This window comes from Microtus pennsylvanicus, chromosome 11 (genome assembly GCF_037038515.1).
Source record: "Microtus pennsylvanicus isolate mMicPen1 chromosome 11, mMicPen1.hap1, whole genome shotgun sequence".
Lineage (NCBI taxonomy): Eukaryota > Metazoa > Chordata > Mammalia > Rodentia > Cricetidae > Microtus > Microtus pennsylvanicus.
In genome coordinates this window covers 32,206,976-32,223,977 of record NC_134589.1, presented here as the reverse complement: position 1 = coordinate 32,223,977, position 17,002 = coordinate 32,206,976, and the positions used below count along the sequence as shown (strand labels likewise).

General features: G+C 44.4%; 1 protein-coding gene across 1 annotated transcript in view; it reads right to left on the bottom strand.

Annotated features, from left to right (window-relative positions):
- The window catches only part of Ankfn1 (ankyrin repeat and fibronectin type III domain containing 1), a 371,750-nt gene that overhangs the window by 21,447 nt on the left and 333,301 nt on the right, over positions 1 to 17,002 (bottom strand). The window contains exons 15-18 of the mRNA XM_075991135.1: positions 16,143 to 16,309; positions 13,374 to 13,524; positions 11,697 to 11,865; positions 2,381 to 2,547 (exon numbers count right to left, since the gene is read on the bottom strand). Coding sequence (XP_075847250.1) covers positions 2,381 to 2,547; positions 11,697 to 11,865; positions 13,374 to 13,524; positions 16,143 to 16,309 — 654 coding nt within the window. The remainder of the gene's footprint in view (positions 1 to 2,380; positions 2,548 to 11,696; positions 11,866 to 13,373; positions 13,525 to 16,142; positions 16,310 to 17,002) is intronic.

Sequence of the window (17,002 nt, the reverse complement as noted above, 5' to 3'; positions counted from 1 at the left end):
GTCTCCTCTAGCTCTGACCTTGAACTCACTATGTAGCTAAGGATGACCTTGAACTATGGATCCCTCTAAGTCTACTTCCTAAGGACTGGAATTACAGGCATGCCTTGCCTTGCTTGGCCCTGTACTACTTTTCTTAATGAATGAATATACAATTTATTGTGTAGTTAGTATGTATGACTATTATTATCAACCCCCCCTTTGGAAGATAGAGTCTTGCTATGTAGCCCTGGGTAGCTTAGAATTCTCTCTGTAGACCAAACTGGCCTTGATTTTACAGAGATTATTCTGCTTCTGTCTCCTGGGATTGAAGGTGTAGAATTCCATGCTCATCTTATCATGACTATCTTTTCACAAATGATTAGGAAATGGGGAGTGTGTGTGTCTGTGCACACATGTGTTTGTGTTTATGGGTGTGTGTGTGTGTATGCATACATGTATGCAGAGGTCAGGGGACAACCTTCAGGGTGCCTCAGGAACACAGTCTACTCTGTTTTTCAACACAGGGGTCTCTCATTGTTTCAGAGCTCACCAGGAAGCCTCGGCTGGGCATTGAGCACCAGAGGTCTTCCTGTCCATGCCTTCCCAGCATTGGGGTTACAAGAGTGTGTCTTATGCATGCCCTGGCTTTCTTATGTAAGTTCTCAGGGCCTCATTCTCCCAGGTAAGCACTTTACACCAGCCTAGGGGACTTATTTTTCAAGCCTCAAGCTCACAGTGTTTCCTTCTATTGAGTTCCTTTTACTCTTGTTTGGATAGTTGCTGGAGCTTCTGATCTAATCTGGTTCCTTACCTTTAGTTCTTTCCTTCAATTCCAGAGAGACAGCCAACTATTTAACGAATAGGGCCAAGCAGAGGGCATTCTTACAGTGAACAGCCAGTATGGCATGGCCTCCTTGCTCCAATACGTCCCATAGAACTATGAGAAGCTTGCTCTTTCTCCAAAGCTGAGGCTTAGGTACAGAATTAAGTGCGAATTCCTTACTGTGGCCTTTGGTATGGTTCTCTGATCTGTTCTTATTTGTGTTTTTCATTCTCGTTCCATTTGTCAGTCTTTTCCAGTCACCCAACATTCAGCTCATGCCCCAACCACCTTGACACCGTTTTATTTTCCAGAGCCCATTTTCCTGCCTGTCTGCCCTGTCTACTTATTATGTTCTCTCTGGATGCAGAACGTTCATTCTGCTCCTGTGCTGTGCAATCTAGCCTGTCCCACAGCCCCAGCTCAGATGCCATGGGGTCCTTTCATGGCATCTTTCCTACTGCCCACAAGTGAAAGTCAAGGCTTATTTCTTTGTGTTGACATAGAAACCCCTTTCTTTTCTGGTATTTCTCTTTTGCTACCTAACATACTTTAAGAATAATACTTAAGGCACTTCCTGTCTACCTTAATGAATTTTAAAAAGTTTAAGGTCACAGCTATTCCAACTTTGTATCTCTCATTATAGTGCTTGATACCTGAATAGTTAATTATCTCTAAAAAAATGGATGGAAGGCACATAATATTGATGTTTATCATGGAACCATTACTTTTGAACTTACTTTGTGAGTTGGGTAACTGATAGATAAGATTTGGATATGGCATTTAGAGACAATTGCAGGCTAGGTTCAATTTTCTAGACTGCTGGTTTGTGCTATCTTTATCAATCTTGAAGTGCCATCGTGGACAAGGAACGTAGTTTTCATATTCTCTCTCTCTCTCTCTCTCTCTCTCTCTCTCTCTCTCTCTCTCTCCCTCCCTCTCTGCCTTTCTTTCACACACACACACACACACACACACACACAGACATTGACACAAACACATGCAAATACATACATTTTAAAGACACGATTTCACTTTGCCTCAAAAGCTGGTCTGGGACTCACTTTGTGCCGAGGCTAGCCTTGAACTTTAATCCTCCTCCTTTATAGTCTTCCCAAATGCTGGCATCTCAGCTGTGCACCCTCACACCAGGCAAGGAATACATTTTCTCACCTCAGTAACCACACATTAAAGCAGTCCAGACCATGAATGATCTAGCTGGATCCGGGTTAGGACAAACTGGCAGACTGTCTTGTTTTCTTGTTCTCTGAGATACTGAGAACATTCTATGCTGGCTTTTTTTTTTCCTTCTTGGAACCGTCATTGCATTAGTGGGGCAGCACAGTATTTGGACCATTCTCTGCTGCTGACCGCAGTGGTTGATACAGTCCTCCGGACGGCTGCGATTTACCTGCAATTCACTGCTAAGCCTTTGCCGAAAACTCAGTGCGCCCCAACCCCACCTTCCGCCAGATCCACAGGCTGTTGGCATAGCATGTGCCCTTGTCGGCCTCCGGTAGCTGCTCTCTCACCCTGTGCTCCCTGCCTCTTCCGTCATTATCCCAGGAACAGCCGTGTTACCTGAATGAAGTCTAACACTTGCTGGTGTCTTTGTTTGGCAGCGGCAACCTCGCTGTCTGAGATCGCTTCCCTCAGGGACTGTTGGGTATTCAGAGCGTCCAGCTCCACAACAGCAGAAAGGCGGCAATACAGACTAATAAATTTCTCTCTGTAGCTGCAAAAATGAACTGGAAAAAGGACAAGCAAAATAAAACATGTTAAGATCTCGTATCAAAATAGAGAAATTCATACAGCAGAGAAAAACCAGTCGAATGGAAACATGATTTATTAACCCTATCGGTGGAAAATATTAAGCCATAAATAAATTATAAATGTGCTCTTAAGGGGCCAGTTGTCTGGCTTTAGTCAGACAGTATTCCCTTTTAGGTTTACCAACTCCTCATAAGGTATGGGGAAGCGGGTTGGCTCAGGCTGCAGTTTGGATGGACTTTTTCCTAAATTTGGGACCTTTTTTCATACGCAGTCATGCGCCACGTAATGATGTATCAGTGATGTCTGCATATGCAGTGGTGTCCCAGTAAGACTATATCACCCAGTGACATCATAGCTGCCTACGTTTGTGTAAATGTAGTATGTGAGGTTCACATAATAACAAAATGGTCTAATGATACAAGTTTCAGAAGCTCTCATATTGCTAAATATTATACATTATTGTGTGTATGGCTGCACACACACACACACACACACACGCACACACGTGTGCATTAACTGGGAAAATCACTTTAAAGGGAAAGAAAAAACAAAACAAGTAGCAGCTTGGCACCTAGATTTGATTTTAAGCATCTTGCTTACTCCTAAAAGATGTGAGACACGCTTTCCTTTGGTTGTCTTTTGCCTAACTAGACATTTTCCCCCGGACCTTTGGGCTTTGAGTCCTTTTCTGCCTGTTCCCCCTTTGCAACTTGGGAAGGATAGTGGGTTACGATTATTGGCCAGACCCTTTTTGTCTGTAGGTTCGGCCTTCTTTTCTCAAAACACAGTGGGACAGAGGCTATAGGAAAGAGTCTAAGCTGCCTGCTCATTTTTGTCTCTTTTCAGGAGAGGCACACGGCAGGTTTCTCTCTTCTCCGGTTCCTATGTGGTGAGAAAGCATCCCAGTGTAGAGCAGGGCTTTTCTGGGGTCTTCCTGGTCCATCCTCAGATCTGGAGACTTTATTCTTGCCGTGTCGTCTTGGGTGAGACATTCTAATAATACTGTCCAGTTTACGACTTCTGATCCTCTTTGCTGTAGAACCTAGTCCCTACACCCAACCTTTTGGGGAAGCTAAATCACCCTGCTTCAGAATGGGGTGTCTGTTCACCTCCACCAGTTAGTGATGAAATCTTGCTCCTTAGCATAGGAGGGATTTCTAGGCATCTTACATCCTAATCTGCTATCTGGCTTGTTACCCTCTTATGAGAAATGTTAGGCCAGTGGGAGGGTGGTCTGCACTGTCTTTGTTCACACGGAATGGGAAGAGACTAGAATGAGGGCTTGAGTTGTTCTTCTTTGTCCTGCTCTCACTCTGACTCCGCCTTCCTCTAGCTGTGTCCGCCCACTTCCTCCAGCTTGCCCTATTCAGTAGGCACCTCTCTACCCTCAGGGCTGAACTTGATTTTTCTGTTACCAGCTCTTTCCTTCCTAGCCTTTCCGCACGCTTACAGCATCCTTGCCTTGGTCAAGAAGAGCTGGTTCCAGGTTCTACTAGTAAAGGACAAGCTCTTATGCTTCTCCTACACAGTAGAATTCTCACATGACTCCCTCTTTAGAATAAAAACCCAAGCACCTTTCACCATACGGAGACACTGATGGCCTAGGGTTTGAGTGCGAATCTTTAGGAACATCTTTCATTGTACAGCTGGCTTTGTACTAACTCGGCTTTGATCTAAGCCAACGTAACACACTCTCCTTTCTCCTTTCACATGTTTACAATTGCCCTCCCCCATTCTTAGATACCTGTCTCGACCAGTCCTTTCCAGACTCCCTTTGGTACTGACAGGGTAGAAACAGCTCCTCAGTGAAGGTTCCACTGGCGTCTCCCTTCCAGGCAGATCTCATTTCTCCCCGGGTCCAGAGAGGATATGATTCCGAATGTCTACAAAGACCTTACCCTGTTCTGCTGTTGTGTATGTGTCTCAGCTGCTTTGGTGTTAGGATACTTTTTCTTTCTTTAAAACGCCAAACACCATAGCTTCATAACTAACACTGGTTGAGTAATGAAAGCGGACCCTGACCCTGAAGATATCCTGTCCTAAGTGTGCTTCCGTCACTGTGTGCTGGGTTTTCCTACTTGGAAAGGCGTTTTTCAGTACTGTGATGTTGTTTACTGGCAGCTCCGAGGCAGGAGTCACTACTCCTTGTAGCTTACTTTTGACCCTTAGAGTTCTCCGTCTTTCTGCCCTTCAAGGAGGGACTACCTCCTGGTAGCACGTGACAGATTCCCCCCTTTGGCTGGAGAAAGAAGAGCCTCACAGCCTCCTTTCTCACATAAAGTTGGAAACAACAACAACAGTAGTCTTTTTTTCCCCTCTTTCTAAAATATGAAAGAAAGTTAGCTGTGTAAAGAAAGCGAATGATCCCTTTGAGAGCAACAGTATCAGTCTCTGTGAATTCTCAAAGGCTGGCGTATCCCGTTTTCTCTCAAAGGCCAGGGTTTTCTCTTGCGTTTTGTGGTAGGAGCTATGGATCAGTGGGTGGTCTCCCATACCCACACCATCCAATGCCATCCGTGCCACGCACCACAAGTGAGTTATGAGAATGTTTCAGCTGTAACACTTTCCCTGCTCTAGCGGTTTCTATCCAGAGCCTTTAATGTCACTTTGACAAATGTCCCTTTAACGTAGTCTTTTTGTGGTTTAGCAATGATACATTTGGTAGCCATCCCCTAGGAAGGGAGGATAGACTGGAAGCTTCTAATTTTTTTTAACTGTGAGCCACATGCATTTTGCAAACAAACTGGTATCAGGCAATGATAACGGCATCCTTGGGACTACACGATTTGTGAGTAACACGCAAACTGAAACCAACTCCCTGTGGCAGTGTTTCTCTTCGATTTTCCCTTCTACAACATAGAGACTAGAGTCCAGCCGGCCGAGCACTCCCAGCACAGAAGAGTGGAAGGTGCATGCACTAGTACCATGCAGGTCTGATTTTTGATTGCAGCTGTGCCTCTTATGACTAGTGTGCGTGATAGGGAGATGACCTTCAAAGACCTCAGACGTGTCCCCTAAAACGGGGCAAATGAGGGCTCCTAAAGAGGAACCAACACAGTGCGTATACAATACCCAACATGTATATGAGAAACACTGGAATCAGTTTGTTCTCACTCCCTTCTCCTACTCCTTAACTTCCCAGGAAGAATGAAACATGTAATAGTTCAAATGTTAGCTCCCTGGGATTAGAATAGTCTAAGAATCCCCATCTCTTCAAACTCTGAGTCTGTCTGAGAATTGTGGCCTCTTTCGAGAGTCAAAGAATCAGCAAGATAACCTCCCAGGAGAAATTTAGTGCCACGACGTTTTGCCAGAAAGCACCTGGGCCCAGAGTGCTGCACAGAGTCCTGGATACGAGCTGACACTTGGAATACTGGAGTGGCCTCTTCATTAGAAAAGACGGGGATCAGGAAGAAAGGTTGGTGTTGGCCCATTTCCTCCAAGCCTGGGGTCTGGATCCAATGAAGCTCGTTGCCTAGATACCCCACAGGTGTCTCAAAACTCATCAGTTGTCAAACTGAACTCACTATCCTCCCCTCCCCCAACTTCTTCTTTCCCCCATATTTCCTGACTTGGTAGATGGCAATGCTGTCCACCTTAGACCCCACTTCAGACCCTCGGGCTCCTTCATCTTGCCCCTCAGGTGCCTCAAATCAATCACAACGTTTCATTGATTTTTTAACTCCTGAATCCACATTGCATCTCCTTTTGCCTCTATACCCCCTCCCCCACCTGGTGCCAGCCCTGGTTCTAAGGTCTCATCATTGTTCACCCAGATCAGCAAAACGGTTTCTTAGTGGTTTTGTCCCCTCTAATCTCAGCCTCAGTACCTTAATTTCGGTAATCTGTCCTCCCAGAACTGCTGAGACCCAATAAGCCCGTATCATTCCTTTTCTTAATACCTTTTCACCATCCATCATGCCCAAAGGATGTAGTCTCACCTCTTTGGAGCAACTGCCGTGATTTGGACCGGCTAGCTTCCCTGGAGATGTTGAGTGTCCATCACACAACTAAGGGCAAGATCTAATCAGCTTAGCCTTTGTTCATCCTGTCCCGTCTGTGTAAAATCATTTCTCTTTTCAGCTTCTGAATTTTGATTTATCCCAAAGAAGATTTGAGTGCCTTTCTATCTAACAGTGGGGCTTTCATTCTATTAGGATCATTGGTAGGAACGCCTCTATCTCCTCTAGGGTCTGGTGTTTAAGCTGTGCACTGTGAATGTCTGCAGACCCACCTAGCACAGTATCTGGCATCTAGTGGAAACTCAGCAAATGTGTGTTGAACGAAGAAGGGTATGTCCAATTTTTTAAAAAAAAAATTCTTCAATATCCCTGTCCTTTTAGTCCAATTAGCACCAATTACAGAGCCAAAGAAATCAATAAAAATCAACCTTTCTCATTGTAGGCTTGCTGTTCATTGAGACTACCCACAGGGTCAGGGCAAGGTGACCTCTTCCGTGCAGGCTAGGCAGAGCCTCCAAAGGCCACGTCATTGGATAGTGTGTCTAAGCTTATGACGTTGCTTTTCTTTTTCTTCTGGGAACACATTTCTTAAGGGCTTCCACACACGGGCTTTATGGCTTTCCAAGGGTCCTATTCTGCTTTTGCCTAAGGGATGATGGAGGGTTAGCTGGAAGGTGGGGAAAGAGGAGTGGTGGGTCTTTGGTGAAACTCCTCAACCCTGTTTGTCCAGAGCTCGGCAACATCTTCAAGTCAGTCTCCTTTGGCATCACAAACGGCTCCCTGAAACAATATCCTGCGGGTGGGACCTAGTGGTCCTTGCTCCTGGAGACAGGAGGCTAGTCTTCTTTATCATTTTGCCCTCTCCACATCTGTTTGGTGCTGGGCTGGGCACAGATGCAGATTTCCGTGGCTGGTCAGCATGTTTCTTATGAGTCACTTAAGGTCACTAGTGGGAGCGTGGCAGGGTTTGCCGAATCTCACCTCCTTCCATGAGGTAGAGGCTGATGACCTAGGCAAGTCAAATTGAACTATAATGCACTTCTTTATTATAATTTACATATTCCCATAATTCACACCTTTTCAAGTTTCATTAGAATTCCCTTGTTGTTATTAAAGTTTTTCCTAGTTTGGACTGAATTTCCAAAAACATTCCTTTCTTTCTCAGAAATGCTTAGGGTATCTCTACCATGTACTATGGAATGTCCTAGAGTAGATGGCCATAGTTAATTTTTTTTTCTTAGCATCTTCCTCAGAGGGACATGGGTCCAATATAGCGAGGGTTAAGAGTTCCTGTAGTAACTGTCATTAATTTTTTTAGTGGGCTCTGTCTAGTGGAGGGAAAGAAGGTTTGCCTCTTGGAAAATGCTGATTGTTTAAGGATAAGGTGGAGTTTGCCGTGATTCTTACTAAGTACATGTAATCTGTTAAAATTTATTTCTGGTACAACAAGCATTGAACTAGAGAGTGTATCAGTTACTACTTATTGGCAACACTTATCCATGGTCTTTAAAAAAAAAACACTAATAGAATTGGAAGTGTCAACAGAACCAAGCCCAACCAAGTGGACTTTTCTGGAAACTTACGTGGCGGTCATTAATCAGTTAGATAGCTCATGATACAGCGATAAGGGAGGGCCAAAGGAGTACCAGAATTTGTCTTACTTGAGCAAAAAAAAAATATTTTAAAACCAGGATCTGTGAGGCACAGGCTTTGATCTATGGCCTGTTTTTCATAGATGAAGGCTGTGTGTATGGTCTCACAGTTGCTTTTAGCAATAAGGACAGGTAAGACAGATCAAAGAGGCAGACACAGTTGGACTCTACTATATTACTCTGCTGCCTGCATTTCTAAGTCTGTATTTATGTATTTACCTCTGGGTCCTAGGCAGAACCACTTAAGCTATGGATTTGTGGCGTCACTATTACCTGAGAACTTATTAGGAAATGCCCATTTTTTTCCCCAGCTCCTTTTCAGTCTGCTGACTCAGCATCACTGAGGCTAGACTCCAGGAATCCATAGTTTAACAAGCTCTCCAGGTGATTCTTATGAACATTAAACCTCGAGGAACATTATTCTAGGGCATTGTATCCCTAAGTGTGTGTTTTGTGGATTTTTTTTTAATAGATGCCATGCCAAAAATGTTCCAGTTCTGGTCAGATGAAGTTGGAAAAATCTGGATTAAACAAAGTCAAGCTTTCTTTTTTAGAGTGGGGATGGGAAAGGGGTGAGAGTGGGTGAGTGGGTTGGGAGGCTGCCTTTTGTAGAGCTTTTAACCCTATACTGCTTACAATTATCCACTGAGATGCTTTCCAAATGCATAGCAGGATATCTAAGATCCCTGTCTGTGTTTGTATGCGTTGAAGGGTCCAGCTTCTCCCACTGTGACCTCCTGTCTTATCTTTGCTGTCCTTGCTTAACTCGCACTATGGACACTGCTCTCTTCTCCACACCTACTATTACTTGAAAGCCTCTCTACTTGCTCTTCCTGTTGCCTGGAAGAGTCAGGTCTCTGCTCAGAAGTAACTTCTTCACAGAGGCCTTCCCAGGTCATCCTACACAGAGTTGCAACCCCCGACACAACACTCTGGTTCCTTTCCATGATTTGTTTTTCTTCTTAGCCCTTGTATCTCTTACGTTTGTGTTCTGTGTCCATTGATTTATTATTTGTACCTGCTCCCCCCCCCCCCATGTGCACTCTATGAGGACCTGCAGGCTTTTCGGGGCCTTTTTAGAAATGCCTGGTGCATGGTATTATTTGTTGGTGGGCGACCTAGCGAACCATGAGAAGAGAATGCATGCCAGTCGGCTTCAACAGTTGCATCGTGGAGAGGAACAGAGAGCAGCGTGACAGAGGGTGGCTGGCCAAGAAGAGAGTGTGACATTCCCAGGATTGGTAGCACTCTTTCAAATGTTGGTGTCCCGCTGGGTCCTAGCAGGCATATACCATCATAAATGATCCCAAATCATTGATTGTTTTACCAGTGTCACTGAGACATGGAGACACAAATTCACACACACACACACACACACACACACACACCTGCAATCATCTTACACAGAACGAAATACTGGCTAGCTCCACAATAAAGTGTTCTCCATCTATCTTTGCTCTTTATTTGTCCTATGGGAATCACGTGTGTTTTCTTGGCTTTAGCAGCTACTGTAGACTCTGCTGAAGTTTCCCTGTTTAGATCTGGCTTGCTCTTTGCATTTCTGCTGCCAATGTGATATGTTCACTTTGATGTTGATTTAGTACCTTCAAATTCAATATTATGGAAAGCTAAAAGCACCCAAACTATGTTTTTGGTCTCTGATAGTTCTGATAAGGGCACTCGGGATGTTTCCTTTGCCCCGGTAGCATTAGCTGGCCCTTGATTCCACTCACTGTCTCATCCCTATGCTTTTCTCTTTAGACCACAAGCTCTCATTCTACCACTGGGCTCTTAAACTCAGCTCTGAAGGTTTTGGCCTTTGCCTTCCATCCACTCTCCACATCTCTCCTGACTCTGGCAAGTCAGCACGGTCCCTTCTCCCTGTCCAGCTGGACGTCCTGTCCATTCCGCACAGTTCTCTGCTCTAACCAGACTGGGCCTCTTGTTCTTTCCCTGCCTCTTCCTGCTACATCATCATGTCTTCGCTAGTTCTTCTCACCATGACAAGAAAGCTTTCCTTTTTCTATCTGTGTTTATTAACTTGCCCATGCTTAAACAATTACATCAGATATGCCCTCCTATATGAAGGTTTTCTGTGACTCTCTGGGAAAACTGGCTAGATGAAGCACCTCCTTGCTATCTTTCAGTTCTAGAATCCCTATGATGTCTGGCATGTTATGGCTTATTTGGTGATAATTCGCACTCCCAGTTTACTTCATGACAGTAAGTCTCTCGAGTGTAGGGTGTGTGCTGTGCTTACCTCTCAGGCTCCACAGTGCCCCGGGAGCTGTTTATTGACTAGAAATCTATGCGGGTCCCAAACTGTATCTTACCCTATTAGTGCTGCGAGCTGCGCGCTAGTGGTGTCTTTGGCTAGGGAGTGAACTAAGTGGTCACGCTGAGGCCTTTGGGAAGCGGTATGGTCACTGTTGTTAATCATGTGACATAGCAAAGGTGTGGTAAGTCTAAATGAGTGCCAGCGTCGTACAGTAGGGGACCCAGAATTGTCTAATCTCTGCGTGCCTGCTTCTAGCTTCTCTTAGGACGTCTCCTACCTCTGGGGTATAGCGGTGGCCATTCATCACCCTCTGGATGTCTTAACTGCTCTGAGCGAGGGCAACCAAGAGGCCTAAACAATCTATCCCAAAGACTTAAGTTCTGATTCAGATGCCCAGATCTCAGAAGGAAGTTTCAGTCAATCACCTTGTGTGTTTCTAAATCTGGTGGTTTGGGAGCAGTCAAAAACCAGGTCTGCCTCCATTCTACCCACCCACTTGCTCAGCCACCCCCAAATTGGGCAATTTATTTGAATTGAGGGAGCCCTTGCTAATTGCCTCTTATTGGTCTGTTACAAGATGAAGCACCGGAAAGGAGACAAAGCCTCCCTGTTCACATTCTCAGTGGGCAGCGGGGGTCTCTGCAGAAACTGCAGCCAGGCTGTTCAGTTTGAAAGCAAGGACATGATCGGACACCATCCAGATTCCTTACATTGAGGCATCCTGGGAGAGCTTGTCTGTTTCTCCAATTGTCTAGGCTATTTCGAGTCTATTTAATAGCAATCTGTTTATTTAATAAATCAAGGCTATTTGTTGATCTTTTTTTTTGCTCCAAGTTATATAAACTCTACATATTAATTTCATTGTTATTCTTTCCCAGTTAGCTGTGAGAGGCTGGGGGCATAGCACAAACACATGTTCACGAACACATCATTCTCGTATTAATATTCTAAGAAGTCAGGAGGGAGGCAGTAAGTAAGTCTGATAACTGAACTTTCAGTGTGGAATTCCTTTCTCTCCACTGGGCCTTCGCTAGGTTTCAGCAATCACTGCTCAGGCTAGTCCCAGAGCCTTGCTTTTGCTCACACTTGTACACAGTTCTAGGAGGGGTTGTTGCCAAAGCCATCATGTGATTTACTGACCCTCCATTGGGACAAGGGGGAACAGATACTACTTTGTGATTTTATTATAAGGAGGCTGGCTTAGCATTTCTAGGTGAAACAAGCCACTATACCTAGTTCAAAGATCTGAAGAGGGAGGTTAAGAAACCCCGAGTGTGGGGTGTAAGGATTATTCTGTCCTGGGGCTGTACAGACGTCGTCTGAGGCAGGGAGCAGGAGAAGAAAGGACACATTGTGACCCATTTCCAACACCTCCTGTGTGTAGAGGCGGAAGTTCCTTGCCTGCAGAGGGACACGCGCGGAGGAAAAGTAGAAGAGTTACAACATGGCACTTACATAAACAACACCAAACCGGCATAAAACATCTAACAAAATTACACAACTTCAAGCTTGGAATTTTTATACAACATAAATATTAGGGTTCAGCCCATTTAATAATGCTATATAAAATCAAGATTTAAGGCAGTAATGTTCCACATAAACTCTGAAAACAACATTTATGCTTCTTATAAAAGCAGAAAATGATTGCATTCTGTGGTCTTTTCAAAATGATGAATATAATTACACGAAGCAACAAAAATGGATTGAATTAAAAATCCACTAGTTTCAATTTAAGTTGGTTAAGGGGGAAAAAATGTAGTTTCTGGCCAAGGACTGAGAAAAATTTACAAGTATAAAAAAAAAATGTCGTATGCACTGTTATGCAGTTAAACAGCCTCCTCCCAACATGTATGTATAGCCCGAGTCACCAATGAAATACGAGCTGCTTCAAACCTGCTAGGTCCAAGAAACCCTTTAATAGAACCTACTGTCACAGGGTGAGCTGCTGTGTTCTTACTTTTTCTCCCTGTGAGCACGGGGCCACCCCCTCAACCCAGTGGCTCCGCTAGTGCCTTTAGCATCTCTTGCAATTTGGTCTCCGTCAGCGTTGGGCTGCTTTGGACTGGCTGTGAAGTATAGACTTAAAATCGGCAGAACCCTAGTAGAAGGACACTTCTGGAATTTCTGACTTATCCCCCTGCGTTTGTGTGGCCAATTTGTAGCTCTTTCTCTTATTAAAAGAGAACAGGCCCACGCGGTAATGATCTTCCCGAGGCAGGAGACGCTTGGTTCTCTGGGGATCTGTGTTCGTGTCATGGTGCCAGGCGCAGGGATGATGAGGAAAGGCATAACCAAACACACAGCAGACAGCCCCACCCGTGAACCCAGCGTGCTGCTAGCTTGTATTAAACGACTAGACGGAGCACAACACATTTCTACTCCTCATATGCTCACAGTTTCCCGTGGAGTTCTGACTTGCGGAGGAGAGATTTGCATATTTGATTTAGGTAATGATTTTGTTAATCACAGACGACATGAAACCAATCAGCCATTGTTCTAAATCCCATGGTTATCCTTTTGCTCTTAAATCGTTTGTGTATCTAACTATACCACTTTCATTTAGGCATGAGTATATGTATAGATCCTCATGTTCCATGCTGTTCTGAAGCCGGATCTTGGTATCTTTCAGGGTAGGTTAGAGGGTGTTTTGCTGCTTGGTCAAAGTATACCATAGTGGGGTCTGGAAACCTTGGAAGAGGTCGATATGAAGGAGCAAGAGGAAAGGAGCTGGAGCACAGCCTGGGTCTAGTTGTAGGCATTAAATTCAAAACATGCATGTATCGGCAGAGTGGTATTTAAATAAATGACAATAAACATACGTACATATATATGCCTCTTGAGTAGGTTTTATGATACAACTCAGTTTCCATGAACCATAAAACGCAGATAAATAGGGGAAAGCCTTGTACCTGGTGGAGAGGTATATTGGTCTGCTTCAGGAGAGCCTTCACTGCCATCTGGAGCTCGGAGAAGAACAATTGCACGGGGCAGTCAGCAGTATGATCCACACTTTCCATAGATTCCGAGCCAGAAAGCTTTTGGATCCACTCCCACTCCTCTCTGTATGTTGAGTCAAGTTCAAATTAGAAATAGAAGAAAAGTTCGGAATACAGCTCAGAACTTTCTTGGTGTCCAGAACCCCAATGATCAGTCCTTGGTGCTTAAAATGCAAGGCTATTTATGAAACTTGAACCGTTTGCTACCTAAGCGGCGTTCACAGGGGGCTCTTTCTGATTTCAGCTTAGTTCACCTATCAAAGCACCTGCACCTCTGAGCAGCAGATCAAAATGGCCTGCATGAATCAGCCTTTGTGACTGAAGCTCTCAGGTGTTGGTTCCGTTCCTGACTGCCCTTGTTTTCCTGCCTCTGTAAACCCTGAGAGCCTCCGTTTTACCACAGGGGTATCTGCTGGTTAATTCCACAGTTGGCTAACCACAGGACCCCCATCCCACTCAGGTAACAAACCACATGGCCCATTTCAGCCCTGGCCTGTTGTCATCACGCTGGCTATTTTGCTTTCGTTCCCTTTACAAAAAAGCTCGAGGAGAATCACAAATAGGAACAGCAGACAATTCCAATAAAAGGAACCAGGGGACACACATCACTGCTTCCTTCCTCCTCCCAAGCCAGTCATCTGTGGCCTCATTCTGTACGCTCTATAGTTCTTCCTAATGAACATTTCCAACTGTCAAGCAGAAGGCAAGAAAGAATGGTGGTGGGGGGAAAGAATGTCTGGTTGGTCCCCCAAAAGCCACGCTTCTAAAAGGGCTTGAAAAGATCAAGGTAAGTGCCTCCGGCAACACTGTTTCCACAGGTATTTTGCACAAGTCTCTAAGCACATTCTCCTTCTAGCTCTGCAGGGAGCAGTAATGGGCCCTCAAGAGCAGCCTAGGCCACAAAGGAAAGCCTTCCTCTTCCTGGTGGAAGGCTCCTCCCACCAAAGGGTCAGTACAGCCTGGGCTCCAGTCTCTGGGTCAGAAACCAAGCTGACTGTGCTGGAGGAAGTTCATTAAAAAAAAAGAAAAAGAAAATGAAAAAAAAAGCAGCAAAGCAAGAGAAACAAACAAGTCAATCACCAAGCCCACGCTCTCTCTCTTTAACCACCCTCTTAGAAGAGTTTCTGTTTTTAAGAGATCTGTTTCATTTCAAGCCTCATACTGGACAAGACTATGGAAAAATCTATCATTTGTTCCAATAAGAGAGAGAAAGAGAAAAAAATCAAACTTAAGTCCTATTGCAATTTGGACATACTTTTAGCTTCACAACGAATTGAAATCCTTGAGGGCCTACTTGGGAATGATTTCCCCTTTCCCATCACTGATACATAACTAGATGAGAGGTTTATGATTAGCACAATATACACAGACTCCAAAGGACACTAAAATGGGGTCTGGAACCAAATTAGAAAATCACCAGTAAGAACCACACTGCCACTAACTAGTCAGTGTGGGCTCTGAAGGGGGGTGGGAGGGTAGATAGAAACTGCAGAGTGAAGGCTGGTGCAATCTTTGGTACAAGTGAGCCTGGGTCCTTGGGAAGAGAAAGTCTGCTGATATAATTACTAAAAGATGGCGACTAAGATTTTATGACACAAATCCAGAAACAGATGGAAATGACTGTTGCCCAGTCCACTCACAAATGAGCCCTGTTGTCTTCTGAAAAAGGACTCTGAAGATACTAGATGTTGATTATTGAAATGGCCGCCAGAGGGCAGACTTTAAAGTCCGGGTGCAATTGCTAAGTGGAAGAAGGGGCTATGGTGGTCAGAGAGTTCTCAACGAGACCACCACATCCCTTGCTCCTCAAGCATCTTCTCCATTGCCTTCAGTAGTGCTTACGCAACCCAGTGAGACAGTGTACTTACTAAAGTCTTGCCATTGCAGAAACCAATTTTCAAAGGGCCATGTTTGTTTTTGTTAAGCAAATACACACTTGTAAAAAAAAAAATTTGAGAGTTTAGTTTGTATTCTGTGAAACCCAAAGAAATCTGGAGACTTTTGCTTTTATTATTATGTATTTCTTCTTTTCCTTCATTGTTATGTTGAGCACAGTTCAGTTCATTACAGCAGATGAACGAGAGGCCTGCCATTATGGTTAGCGATAAAGTTGAGCCCGATTACCAAAATAGGCAGCTCTCCCAAAACTAACAAAGTCAGTCACCAAAGTCAGCCAAACCAAAGGAGAAATTTCTGGAAGTTTGAGCCTTGTTACTTCTTTCTTTCCCCAGAGAATTGTCAGACATGTAAAAAACATAAGAAAGTCCGAAAGCTAGGGAGTTGGGAGAGGGTAGCGTGAAAGTAGGTGGGGCTTCTTTCGATCATGGAGGAGCCGTAGCTCCACTAGACGCCATTGTCTTTGGTGATGCCAAAAACGAAAAGCAGGGAGAGCACAACTATTTCCAATGGTGAAAAAGGATGGTGGGAACAATGTGCAAAGACAAGTCTTTGTTGGGAAACCGGTAGAGCATCACTGCTTGCACCCTGAGTGAAGCAGAAGGGAACCGTGAAGGTGCGGGGCCTCCCTTGAATGGCTGCTCCTCCCAGTTGACCTTATCCCAGATACTAGGACTCCATCGCGTTGCAGATCATCTCCCCAGAGATACTCCACTGGTTTATCTAACACTCGACTTTCCTTTGGACACATTAGACCAAAGAAAATCCCAACTTTGGACCACTTACTTGGAGATGTTATTGTTTTCACGGATCTTCACGTGGCAGAGAATGTTGGGCAACTTTTGGGTTACGAGCACTTTGATCTGATCCACAGAGCTACATAGCTTTAGGTAACCTAGATACAGCCCAGGGGCCAGACGCTGATGACTCCTTTTGTGATAGGAGAGTATATCCTGGAGGGCAAAGAGAGAAAAAAATAAAACCAGAAGGTTATCTCACAAGGCTGTCTCACAACCTGTTCTTCAAGGAACCCCAGGCACCGCCATGAGTAGCAGGGAGGTGCTAAGGTTCCAGCTAGTTTCATCTTCAGGAAAACGCCTTCTCTAGGTCAGGTAATCAGTCTTTAATATATGTTTTGAATGTTTCCTTTTTCTCAGATTTCTTTGCCAAGGCTAAATTTGTGAATAGGTTGCTGCTGGCGAGGCAGATGATAAAGAGAATTTTTTCTACCCGTGTGGAATCTATCCTCGGAGGGTTTACAGCTTAGCTGTGGAGAAATGAACATTTGTCTGTGTAAACGCTGACAAACACACATTATTCGTAATTTCAGGATAATTAAGGTAGGAAAGTCTAAAGAAAACCATTGAGAAAAGAATCTAAGTAGAAAACAAAATGTGTGATTCTTTATCTCAAAAATAAAAACAACCTAGCTCCAAGTGGTTCATTTAATTTTTTTTCAACCATTAATAGTTAGGTTGTGGGGCTGGAGAGATGGCTCAGTGGTTAAGAGCATTGCCTGCTCTTCCAAAGGTCCTGAGTTCAATTCCCAGCAACCACATGGTGGCTCACAACCATCTGTAATGAGGTCTGGTGCCCTCTTCTGGCCTGCAGGCTTACATGCCAGATAGAATATTCTATATATAATA